Raw genomic sequence first — 13,252 nt, forward strand, 5'->3', positions numbered from 1 at the left:
AATTAATTAAAGCAACAAAACAACCTGAAGAGCCGAAAGAGCCGTCTCTTTTTAGTGAGCCGAGCTGAAAGAGCCGGTTCTCTAAAAAGAGCCGGAATTCCCATCACTAATTCTTAGGACTTAGCTTCTGTGTCAGGTCCCACAGGTTCACCTGAACCTTTACCACTTGTCCCGCCCCAAAGCAGAAAAGAGTGTTTTGGACTGGCTTGTTAGTCTAGCAACCAAAGACAATACAGAGTTGAGATGACTGACATTAGATTGGTAAACAAATAAGGTGAACCTATAAAACAGTCATAAATTCAATTATGTTTAATTCTTGAGTTTAATAAACAGATAATGTCTGTTAGCAGTTAATCTGTCATTACAGTTAAATGCTGAAGCAGGAATACATTTGTTTAACACTCACAAATGTAGGACTTAGTCATTTCTACTTTAATTTCTCCATTTTCTACCTATTAAAGGATGACAAAATCGCATTTGGAGTCTGCTGTAGTTGATAGTGGTGCAAATACTTTCACAACCACAAGTCAAAGGTTTTTACACTTAATTTGTCTTGTTTTTCAATACATCAGTATTTTAAAATACATTGTTATTTATCATAAAAAAGAGCAGCATTGATGAGTAATGTGCTAGTTTTCTGTGGTGCCATTTTCATCCTTGTACTACTGTGGTAGTGAAATATACTTTAGAAATGTGCTATAATAATGCAGTTCTTTAACTTGGAGTTGCTCTTGTATGGTTTAACCTTTTTTTCCTGTGTGTTCGCATTTGTATTGTAACATTTATTCTGTAGCGATATCTCCCAGGTGGCGTCTTTGGTCTCCTTCCTTGCTGTTTTCTGGTAGTGACCTCACCCAGATAGCTGTAGGATGGTCACTCACAAGCTGAACACAAATATTTCTTTTAATCTTTGCTGCCATTGTATTAAACTTGATTTATGAATTTATGTATTCAGTCAACACAAATTCCAAGCAGGTAAAAAGCTTTGGAGCTCAGCAGCAGTCAGAAGAGCTTGATGAGGTGAGGAAGAAGTTACTGCCTCTGTCAGTGCGCCCCAGGGTGGCTGTGGCTACAGTGTAGCTTGCCATCACCAGTGTGTGAATGTGTGTGTGAATGGGCGAATGACTGGATGTATAAAGCGCTTTGGGGTCCTTGGGGACTAGAAAAGCGCTATACAAATACAGGCCATTTACTGTTGTCCTGGAGTAACTGTAACCCACATAATTCCCTGAGGAATTATTAAAGTATTCTGATATTAAAATCAAACATGAAATGCATTCAAAGACAGAACAGAAAATATTCACAAGCAAATAAAATAATATATTCAATAGTTGTTTTTTGTTTTATCTTTCAAATCCTGTTTATAAATTGGCTTTAGCCTGTGCAGCATCACAACTCAGGTGAGTTCTAAAGAACTCCTCTATCTTCTTCCACAGGTGGATCTCTGCTGCTGCGTGGGCCCTGGGCTCCCCTCCCCACACCACTGAGAAGCTAAGCATCCCATTGAAAGAAGAGGAACAGAAGGGTCCATAGGGTGGCTCCAGCAAATGTCCAGCTCCAGGATAAAAAACAGTCTCAAAGTTCTCCTTCCCACGACGCTTCAGTCTCTCCACCATCTGGTCCATGTAGGCCTTGCTGTCCCAGTTGAGGTCATCCTCTGCAGCCACAAAGAGAAACTGGCTCTTGGCTCGTTCAATGGGGACGAGGCTTCCTTTGTTCTTCTCTTCCAGGGGATCTTCAGTAGCATACTTGATAAGGTTTGCTCCAGACTTGGTGGTAATCACCTTGCTGAAGTCAAACATTAAGGGTGAGAGGATCTGCTGTTTCTTGTAGTAGAGGGGAATGCCCGCACTGGCACTGGTGCCATTGATCCAAACTAAGGCCTCCACACCGGGCACGAATGCAGCAAGAGAGAGCGCGATATCTGTTCCCTTTGATCTTGATATTATGCCGACTCCTTTACTGCCCGCCTGTGAAATAACACACAGAGCTCAGAAACCGGCAATTCCAAAGTATTAAAAGTTGTGACCTGCTGGGCATTTAAACTGGAACAGTTTAAAGAAAAAAATGGGTGTTCTGGCACATAACTCGTAACTACACATAACTAGGACTCCCTAAAGCAGTGTCTCACTTTTTGCCAAGCAATTCTTCAAACCTGACTGATTTTTAACCAGTTCACTGCATTTCACAGACTACGCATGCAATCATTCCCCCCCCCAAAAAAAAAACAAAAACATTTGCTTCACATTCGGTCTGAACACACAGTTACATGGGTTCTTGTAAAGTTACGCTGCTAGCTTAAGTGTCACCCACTGGACCCACCTTGGGGTGGTGGCGTAAGAAATCCACGGCTTCTTTAAAGGGGTCCAGATGTATCTCTTTCATATTTTGTCTGTCACTGAACACAGCAATCGTGAGGACCAAAAACCCTTTGTTGGCCAACAAACAGGCTCTTTTCTCAGACATGAAGGTGCCCAGATCCAGCACAGCAGGGAACGGACCTTCTCCTAGAACACAGACAACAAAAGTTTCATGTAAGTAGGTTATAATCATGCATAATGTGCAACTTTAACCTAAAGCCCTACAATAAAAGATCCATATTCAACACTTCATCTATGTTTTCCAGTTTAAATATGAATTAAAATGTTTTTCACTCATGTATCGTGATTTTGGTGTAAGTTTCATCATATAGTTTCATTACAGCCCAATTAGTGCTGTATTTTATGATCTCAGAGGTGTTAAACACATTTTTTTTATATTTAAGGATACTTTTAAATAACTTCCCAAAGTAGTACAATAAGTACTTCTACAAAGGATACAGCTGTGCAAATATGATTACAGCTAATCTGACAAGCCACCCCCTCCTCTGTCCTCCAGATGCATTTTAGGAACTGAGACATCTTTTAAGACATCTGTTATTAATCTCTGTCTCTCTTCCACAACATGTCTTCTATCCTGTCTTCCTTCTCTCACCCCAGATGGCCCCGCCCCTCCCTGAGCCTGGTTCTGCGGGAGGTTTCTTCCTGTTAAAAGGCAGTTTTTCCTTCCCACTGTCGCCAAAGTTCTTGCTCATAGGGGGTCATTTGATTGTTGGGTTATTCTTTGTATGTATTATTGTAGGGTCTGCCTTACAATATAAATACTTTGAGGCGACTGTTGTTGTGATTTGGCGCTATATAAATAAAATTGAATTGAAATTGAATCAAGAAAAGTGATGTACCCTTTGCAGAAAATATACCTTCGCCACCTGTTAAAAAAAAAAAGGGGGCCCACTGTAATGATAGTGAATACTTCTAAGTGGAAAACCACATACAGTACCTGGGGGTGTAAACAAGACTCCTCGTATGTTCCCCTCTTTGACTGGGTCCCGACTGACCCCGTCTCCCATCAAAAACCTCTCGTTTGTCTCTTCTGCCAGTATCCTGCCATCCGCCTCCTGCTCATGCACAGAAAACTTCACCACGTGAGGGTTCAGAGCTTTGTTCTTGAAGAAGTACTTGTGCAAAGTGTCTGCCTTCAGTGACTGCAGCAGACCCATGGGCTGCACTCCAACGTAGCTCCCGTTGAGTGAGGGGTCTCGGTTCAGGTCGACCTCTCCGCCATCATCTGCCCTGTAAGTGGCTGAAGAGCTGAACACCACTTCTCTCTCGTCGGTCGATGTGGCTCTGATTGTGACCACCTGCCTTGACCGCAGCCCGGCCACTTTCAGCTGAACGGGCTCATCAAACAGACACCTGGTGCTCGGCAGCAGCCTCAGCCTGACTTGGGAGGACATCTTTTCTGAAAGATCAAAGACTGAACTCCATGAATGTTCAATATTTGGACAAATGGGTCATTGCAAGGAAAATAAAAAAGAAACATTCTTGGAATGCTTCCCACTCGACACCATCAGAATCAGATCTTTTTTTTTTTTAACTTCAATATATTTGAGGACGCAATGCTACATACTATGTAGATTACTGGAGTTACAGACCAGAAAGTATACAGTGTTAGGTCAAAATGTGGCACTTTTTAATGTCCCAGCATTTTTTAAATCTCACAACTTTTTAACCACATGAAATTTTAAAGGCTGAAAATTACATTTCAGCTTTGTTACAAACAGCAACCTATTTAATTTTAATTCAGCTGTCTACTGGGATATATCAAAATTTTCAGTAGTAAAACTTCATAAATTTAATGCCAATGATGCAGAGAAAAAGAAACAAGCAATAATACACTGGGTATTTTTCCTGCTCTGATCAGTCACTGGAGAAAACTCTCACAGGTGCATTTTGATGACCTTTCACATAGTTACTGGATGTGAAAGGTCATTTTTTCCCTACATTCTAGTGTCCAAAGTAATTTTCTAAAGCAGGGATTCCCAAAGTGTGGGCTGGGGCCCTCTGGTGGGCTGTAAAGATACTGCAGGTGGACCACAGTATTAACAGAAATTCGGTTTGGAATTACTCGGAAGTATGTGTAGTTACATGTTCATACAAGTTAATTTACTTATATAAAAAGTGAATTCGAACTGGTAGTACGAGGTGGTTAGTTTGTGATATTATTCATTACTGTGACCTTAATTTTCTGCTCATGTATTTAAATTTGTATCCCTGTGGCAGGCGGGGTCACACACTGGCCTTAACATTATGCATATGATTGGGTAACAATAGCAAATTATAGCCTGAGTTGTTTATGTTTGTTTTGTTTTCAAGGAAACATATACATTTCTTTTGTATTTTAATTAGAGGGAGGATTTCAGATTGGGTGGGCCCCGCTAGGTTTTCTTTTTTTAAGAGAAAACGGAAGTTGTTGTTGGGGACTGAAAGTTAATGACACACTGAAATCCCTAAAGTTTATGGAATTTTGGTTAATTGTATGGATTAAACAAATGACACTAATGGCTCTTGGCTCTGGAGTAATCGCTGAAATTACTCCAGAGATCTAAAGCGTATCTTATATGAATATTTCCCATAATGCTGAAATGCCAAGTGTATCATATTTAATACATTAGTTTTTATGACTTTTTTGAGACTTCCACATTATTAGTGTGAATTTTCCCCCTGAGAAATCTGAAGAAATTGCACAATAAAATTTCAAGCAATAAATTGCACAAAAATGCCAGCTGAAGTAAAAAAAATAAAAAAATTAATTAAATTAAGACTCATACATGCACATTGATATTTAATTTTTTTTATGGGTCTAAAGTTAAAAAAATACCTGTGTCAAAAAGATGAACCATTTTGTAGTTATTTCATGGTTCAGGCTTTACAGGGTTAAAAACGAGTTCAACTGTTGTTTCATTCTTTTATTCTGAAGCACATTTGAATTCATGGGATTAATTTCTTCTTTTCTTATGTATGTGTACTTTTGATATTTGTTTTGTTTTCTGTTCATTATTAATCATACTGTCTGTGTAAAACACCAGCTTCTAATCTAGGCATGGGGATATCTTTAGAGTCCTGCATATGCAAACCATGCATATGTCACAGAGGGACAACACAACAATAAACAAGGGGAGACTGAGACAACATGAAGACAATATAGATACAGTATAATGAGACGGGGGAAGTTATCTCAACACAAAACACATTACATATCCATTACCAAAATAAAACAGGAAATGTGACACAACATGAATCCATCCATCTTCTTCTGCTTATGTAATCCAGGGTCACAGCGAGAACATAGATCATTTGACAAAATGAGCTCTTAAGACACCGAGACCATGACAGCTGTATATAGATTCAAGGACTCAAGAGATTTTTCAAATTAGCAAAGAAAAAAAATATATCAACATTTTTCTGGAAATGTATGTTTCCATTAAAATAGTAAATGGCCTGTATTTGTATAGCGCTTTACTAGTCCCTAAGGACCCCAAAGCGCTTTACACAACCAGTCATCCACCCATTCACATTCACACACCGGTAATGGCAAACTACATCGTAGCCACAGCCACCCTGGGGCGCACTTCGTAATCCATTTAAAAATTCATCTTAAGTCACTGTCTGCTTATTCAGAAAAGTCCTGTTTAATTTTTTATAGGAGATGTACTCCAGAGAAGCTCCTCACTGTACAGGTGAGACGCTCGTGACTGACTCGCAACACAAAAGCTGCCAAAATAAGTGAAAAGCAAGGATTCTGGTATCTTACTGCCCCTGAGGATTTTTATCCCTTTCCAAATTTATTTAACAACACAAATTCAAAACAGCTGATTATTCAGCTTCATTATATGACATAAACCCTGTATTCTCTCTCCCCTTGAGCTTTTCTCTCTTAACTGTCACCAGATTTTTGTTATCTTGTCCACACAAACAGTTTTATTTGAATGTAGTTTGCAATTTTTCTTGCACAGAATTTATGCAGATAAAGTTATCACATCATTCCACCAAATGTTACAGTTTATGGCAATAAGACATGGAAGAAAAGCACAAAACTGCATAAAAGGTCAACCTAAACCTCCAGACATTTGAACACTTTTACTAATTTGTAATCCATGATCATTTCTGCACTAACATCTGAATGTGAAATAAAGCTTCACTCTGCTGATCTGTTACTTACAATCATCTAAAAGCCTTTATGTCCCATTAATTTATTTTACTTGTGATGTGACAGATGGACGGTGGGAGTATGTAAATAATCATAACAACAGCAAAAATGTACTGACAAGGTGAAAGTGAGGGTCTAGAATCTAGTTATAGTTCAATCACTATATCAAGCTAAATGAAAAGGCTTTAAGCTGAATTCATACTGATGTAGATGTAAACTTTACATAAACTGATTTTTGTGCTCTGAGGCTGAAAAGTATGCCAAAAACTGCCATTCTTTTAACGGGCACCTGAGGCTATATCCAAAGAAGTGAGTAACTCTCAGCAGTAGGAATACACTTGTTTACAGCTTGGACCAAAGCCGTTTTTTGTATCTATGGCTAATTTTCTACTTGTAACAGCTTCATGCAGGGTGGAATTTTATATAACTTACCCATTTAAATTGTGTGCAAGTGGATGTAGCCACATTTAGTGACAGGTGCGTGGAAACTAGGTCAGTACTGTTTTAGTGGGCCTCACCGAAATTGACCTCTCAGCCACGTAACTGGGTAAGTTTTGTATTATTTAAAAATGCAAATCATCAGCTAGTCCAAGAACTTTGTGCTCCAATTCTAGTGTGTGATGTTCAAGTATTTAGTTTGTTACACCAATATATTGTATTGATATAGTTTGCTTACCAAGCTTGGAAGCATTGGGTGATAACTACATCCTCTTGCTAACGCACTGCTTACACCAGGCTGTTTTTCTGTTTGTTTGTTTTTCATTGTTATTTTTAAGTATGAGTGATAGAGTGAAATAACATGTTTTAATTCAAGTTATGTTCAATATAGGTATTTGTTGTGCCTGAAAATGAATAAATAAATGAAAATGAATGAATGAAATGAAGTTTATTATTTATTACATCAACGCTAAAAAGAGTTTAGTATTGATTGCTTAACTACAAAGGATTGGAAACAAATCTTTCATCCATTCTGTTTGGGAAATCTATCCATTCATTTACTTCCACTTACCTAATTCCGGGTCACAGGGGGCGGGGGGAGCCTATGCCACCTGTCATAGGGAAAGCTGGGTTCCACCATGGACAGGTTGCCAATCTCTCACAGGGCAACACATCCATTCACACTCACATTCACACCTACAGTCAATTTAGCATGACTAATTAACCTAATTGCATGCATGTTTTTGGGCTGTCCAAAGAAGCCAGAAAGGCAAAGAACATGCACACACAAACTGGGTTGAGACTCAGAACCTTGTTGCTTTGATATTCAGTACAAATCACTGGTCCACTCTGCTTGACACTCAGGAAGCTTTAGGTTTTAAATGTGGTGCCTAAAGTTAGATATTTGGGTCACATCATGACTGATCTCTGCAATGATGATGTGCAGCACCACTGCTGCACAGTATATGCACAAGCAAATATGCAAGTCTTTAAATTCTACATGTGTACAGATGATGTTAAAAGCTCCTTTTAGATGGCTTTTTTTATTGTACTCCATCTTAAACCACAATTATGGCACAAAAATAAAAGAAAAAAGCTTTAGGATGTTGCTCAAGCTTGTGCAAGTGCAACACTAAATGTGTATTGTTTTAAGTTTTGATTGAGTAGTGTTAGTTTGTTCTTTTCCTTTGTTTGATGACTTCATTTACTTTTGTTTGAGCAACCAAAAAAAAAGTCAAGTGGATTTCATAATGGTTTTGAACACACTAACAATAAAAAGCCCATTTAAGCCTCTCAGAAAATTCCTAATAGAACATCTCAGCTTTTCATTAGTTATCTATTGTTTTACAGAGTTTTTCAAATCCTGCAGGAGGCATTACTCTCAAAACAGAAATAGTAACACCCATGATGTTAACCTATTGCTCCCTCTTGATGCAGTGTAACCACTGCACTGTTAAGCCAGGGGGCTTTTTTTTTTTTAAATCTACATAAATATACACGGTACGGTATCATATACCAAACATTAAATGTATTTTTTTTCCTAAAAACTATGAAAATACAGATTTCCATGCAGTAGTGTTGCAACACAGAATCTGACATGATGTCTATGCCTATTCAGGCCTCACTGGGAACAATGTAAAGCACAAAATGTGTGGGATAAACATGTAATTGTTATACTTTTACCAGAAACGTGGAAATCTTTGATCATCTGTTTTCAAAAGCAGGCCAACACGTTCGCTGTCTGCATGTTGGCAAGAGCCCGAGGACCACTGCCAAACACAAGGGCCGCAGAGGGATTTGAATAAATGTTTCTACAATCACTGTTTCCTCGTGTCCTTTTTAGATGAATTAAAAGGAGATGATATGGTGGCTCTGCTTGTTTTGGATGCACTGTGCAAGGAATGAGACAAAGACTAAAGAAAAGCGCTCTTGCGTAAATCAAAAGTTGTTTGACTTTGGAGACCAACTTTTTCCTTTGTGTGTTGATAAAATCAAGAACTACACAAAAAGTGTACAAGAACTAAGGAATTTTCTACACCAGTCATTGCAGTTAATCAAATCGCAATCACTATTGCTAGGATTTAGTTTCCCGTGAAAGCTCCAAGAGCAAGGCAGCTCTCAGATTGTGGTTTTTGATTGTTTTGCCAGTTTCATAAAAAAATTATAGTATGAGACATGTGCTACAGATATATATATATATAAAAATTATTTACTGACCTCTTACAGCTACAATCAATAAGATTTATTAATAACATAATGTAGGGTGCGATCGTGGCTCAAGAGTTCGTCTTGTAATCGGAAGGTTGCCGGTTTGAGCCCCGGCTCCGACAGTCTTGGTCGTTGTGTCCTTGGGAAGACACTTCACCCGTTGCCTACTGGTGGTGGTCAGAGGGCCCGGTGGCGCCTGTGTCCGGCAGCCTCGCCTCTGTCAGTGCGCCCCAGGGCAGCTGTGGCTACAATGTAGCTTGCCATCACCAGTGTGTGAATGTGTATGTGAATGGGTGGATGACTGAATGTAGTGTAAAGTGCTTTGGGGTCCATAGGGACTAAGTAAAGCACTATACAAATACAGACCATTTACCATTATGTTTAGAAACAGAGTGGACCTTTCAAATTATTTCACACATTTCCTCTAGGTTCAAATTTGTAGCTCTTTCTCAAAAAATTTGAGTGATTTCATTATTGTAAACCCAGTAAATGTGCTTTTAAAGTGCACAATAAAACACTGGATAATATCTCATTATGGCTTCCAGATGGACTAAATAAATAAAAAGAAGCTTGCAGCTAGCAGCATGAAATAGTGAAGAAAGGGGAGCCGATATCATGTGATGCATTATTGAGCAAAGTGTAAGAATAGTCTAAGAAGAATTTTGGCTTTCAAGTTTTCTTCAACTGACTTTAAAACAGTCTTTGTCTCTGTCCTTTGTTACTAAAGTCCTAAAGATACAACACAGTCTTAAAAATAAATACATCTGCACCACATGGGACAGAGATCTTGGCTCCTCTTGTCAGCAGCCTGCTAAGATAATTACACGGTGCAGACTACATGAACATGGCCTAATAATACACAGTGCAGACATGGCAGGCTTGTAATGTTCACCAGATCAGCAGCTTGGCCCAAAACCATTCTCGTTCTTACTGTTTTTTAATCAGTTGGAAGAAAAAGGTGAACACCTGAAACAGACAGTATTATTTGTAATTGTTACTGTACGGGGGACTTCTTGAAGAAAGAAATCAGCTGCTAATCTGACCGAAAGCTTGTTTGTGTCAATGAAACTTTGAACTTTATAAGCCGATCTTTTAAACTATTCACTGAATTCTCAGCGTCACAAATTACCAACATGATGTTAACAACAATCCAAGGGAGAGCAGCAGCTCCAGTCCTTCATTAAATACCACAAGCGATTAGATGATGAGAGAGAAACTACAGGATAAGGAAACTCCATCCACAGGTGGACCCACAAGGAAGCGTCACAGAAGAATGAAAGGGACAGAAGGACTGAGAGAGAGTGAGTGAGAGGGAAAAAAAACAGGGAAAATCCCAAAAAGTTATTGTTAGAGGCCAAAAACCAGGGGTATTAATATCCAGGTAAAATACCCCAGCTTGCTCCAGATCCTTTAAATCACCTTCAATTAATTCAGTGAGATTTTTTAGGTGTAACTGATTTTGCAGAAATGGAAATGTTTTCCAAATTCAATGTTTTTTAATGTGACATAAACAAAAGTACAAATGTTGGACTAGAGTAGGATTAACCTCTTCAAATCTTATGTTATTTAGTTCCATTTAGTTTGATTAAATCTTCTTTAAATAGCACCAAAACAATACAATTATTCAGCAAAGAATTCAACCCCAGCAGTTTTTATGGGTTGTTTTGAGTTAACTCTAGTATTCAGTGAGGTTTCACGGAGTCCTGAAAACTTCACCCCTGATAAAGTCTTTTGGAGCATCATGACCTGCCTCCTGTCTGTTTTGGCTCCACAATGGGCCACAACAAACAGCTCACCATTAACAACAGCAAGTTAATGTCAAGTGGACATTGGATAGTGTTCAGAACCCAGCCTTAACTTCTCTGATCACCTATTCTGCTTGTCTCTAAAGCCTGTATGTTTTATACCTTGTACTTGTGAAATACTTTTAACATCTCAGTTACAGTTCTGGTATCTGCTGGTATCTGCATGCAGTTTAAATTTGAATGGCTATACACAAATGAATTAATCATCATTTACTCATAAACACAGAAGCATAAAGTCAATCTCAAGTTCCCACAGAACATACATCCCTTAGTGCAGGTATAATGCCTTTCAAAGGCCAGAAGCTGACGTGAGCTCCACTGAGCTGAAATGACAGAAAGGGAGCAGTCAGATACAGAAACACAAAGAACAGGAGAGATAGAGAAGGAGCTTTTCAACAATGCTGCTTAATAAATCAAACAGGCAGATGAAGGTTCTGCAGTCTTCATGAACTCCCTGCACTGTAGCAAGCATGTTATCTCCCATCTCAGAGGTGAAAAATGAGGTTGAGGTAGTTACTAGTACGTCAGGTTTTGTTCCCCGCTTCCCATTTCTTGTTTAAATTCCTCTTCCGCTCTGCCAAAGTTGCTTTGAGGTGATTAGTTTGGTTGAGTTTTATGGTGAGTTATTATATTTTTTCAAGACTTTAGTGTAATGTTGCCCAAAACTCTGTTCACTTAACAGTAATCTCCAACACTCGGTCTTCCTCCCACAGTCCAGCACCATGCAGGTTGGGATAGATGATGCTCTAAATTCGTTGTAGATGTGATTCTGTTTCTTTCTGTGTGGGAGCACTAGCCAGAGCACGACTGTTTATTTAGAGGCTTATACTGCCATCTTGTGGCAGTAGTGAAGACTGTGTGCAGAGAAGACTGTGTGCAGAGAGCCACGACAAACTCGAGCGCTTATCAAAACAGGAAGTTATCACTAATCCCTTCACAATAAGAGCCTGAACTGCAAACAAACGCAGAGCTGCTCGGTACCGATTATAGCCCCCCAACCCCCCTTCCCCTCTCTCTCTTCCTCTCCACTGCATGGCTTTGGAAAATGTGAATGCGTGCACAAAATTCAGACTTTTAATTGTATTTTCTTAAGTTTTAAAGCTTTATCTGCAATCATACTACATCAAAGTAATTAAGTAATAGAAAAACAACTAAATTAAAACTGAACAGTTAAACAAAAAATTCAATGTTTTTCATTGTCTACAGTACCTTAGAAATTTCAGTATGTGTTTTTTTATGTAGAAAAAAGGAAACTGCTTGAAGATAATAATAATAATGATGGATTGGATTTATGTAGCGCTTTTCAAGGCACCCAATGCCACTATTCATTCACTCTCGCATTCTCACTGGTGGAGGCAAGCTACGGTTGTAGCCAGCCACAGCTGCCCTGGGGCAGACTGACAGAAGCGAGGCCGCCTACTGGTGTTGGCCCCTCTGGCCAACACCACAGATACGCTTCCCAACCCCCTGAGCCACGGTCGCCGTAATAACAACCTTTTGTTTAATAAATGCTGAAAAGCCTGGGAAATCGCACATTGACTACAATGAGACTACAATATGACTACAATAAGATTATAACACAGTATCCAACATCAGGATTTAAGGGCAGAACCAGAAATAGAAGAAAATTTTAGAAGTACTTACAAGAAGCATTAACAGAAGCTTGCCGGAAAATAAACAAAAAGTTGTTGGAGAGTCCAGGGCTTTTTCCAGAAACCACGTTAAGAAAAGATGCGGAATTTGTTAATCGTGAGATGAGGGAAATTCCACGTTTTGTGTTATACATAGAGGGCTACCTAAATGGCTGGCAGGTTTTCTTCAACACACCTTAAGTTTTTGTTTGACTCCTCCCCTCATGCTGCATCTGTCTGAAACTGTTCCTCATTTCCACATTTATGTAATCATCAAAGCACATAGTGATTTGAAAATTGCAGCTTTTCTGGTATTAAGAGATGACCACCTTACTACTTAGTAACATATTCAATAGAACATGTTGGATTTGTTGGAGGTAGTTACCAGTATGTCAGGTTTTGTTCCCGGCTTCCTGTTTAATTCGTCTTCTTGCCAAAGTTACTTTGAGGTGACTAGCTTTGTTGAGTTTTATGGTCAGTTATAATATTTTTATATATATATATATTTTTTTTTTTATAAAACAGGCCCTGGGACAAAGGGGGTAAGGTCAAGAACTGGTCCAGGATCACACAACAAACACTCAATAATAGATCACAGATAAAAGACCACCCCCACAGGACTACTGGTAGTGGCCATGTCCT

General features: G+C 38.9%; 1 protein-coding gene across 2 annotated transcripts; it reads right to left on the reverse strand.

Annotated features, from left to right (window-relative positions):
* Positions 1-294: 294 nt before the first annotated feature.
* Positions 295-13,029, reverse strand: LOC146687224 (acyl-coenzyme A thioesterase 1-like). Of its 2 annotated transcripts, none has more exons than XM_085438312.1 (4): positions 12,624-13,029; positions 3,319-3,795; positions 2,323-2,507; positions 295-1,970 (listed from the first exon to the last, which is right to left on the reverse strand). In XM_085438312.1, the coding sequence occupies exons 1-4, from the start codon at positions 12,763-12,765 to the stop codon at positions 1,362-1,364; spliced, it is 1,413 nt and encodes a 470-aa protein (XP_085294438.1). In that variant the 5' UTR covers positions 12,766-13,029; the 3' UTR covers positions 295-1,361. The 2 variants fall into 2 exon arrangements, with proteins under 2 accessions (XP_085294438.1, XP_085294439.1); XM_085438313.1 differs by having other exon boundaries at positions 3,319-3,780; positions 12,624-13,027.
* Between the last annotated feature and the right edge of the window lie 223 nt (positions 13,030-13,252).

Source organism: Copadichromis virginalis, linkage group LG18, assembly GCF_057382275.1.
Source record: "Copadichromis virginalis isolate Kocher_CV1m ecotype Utaka linkage group LG18, C_Virginalis_male_GT1.1, whole genome shotgun sequence".
NCBI lineage: Eukaryota > Metazoa > Chordata > Actinopteri > Cichliformes > Cichlidae > Copadichromis > Copadichromis virginalis.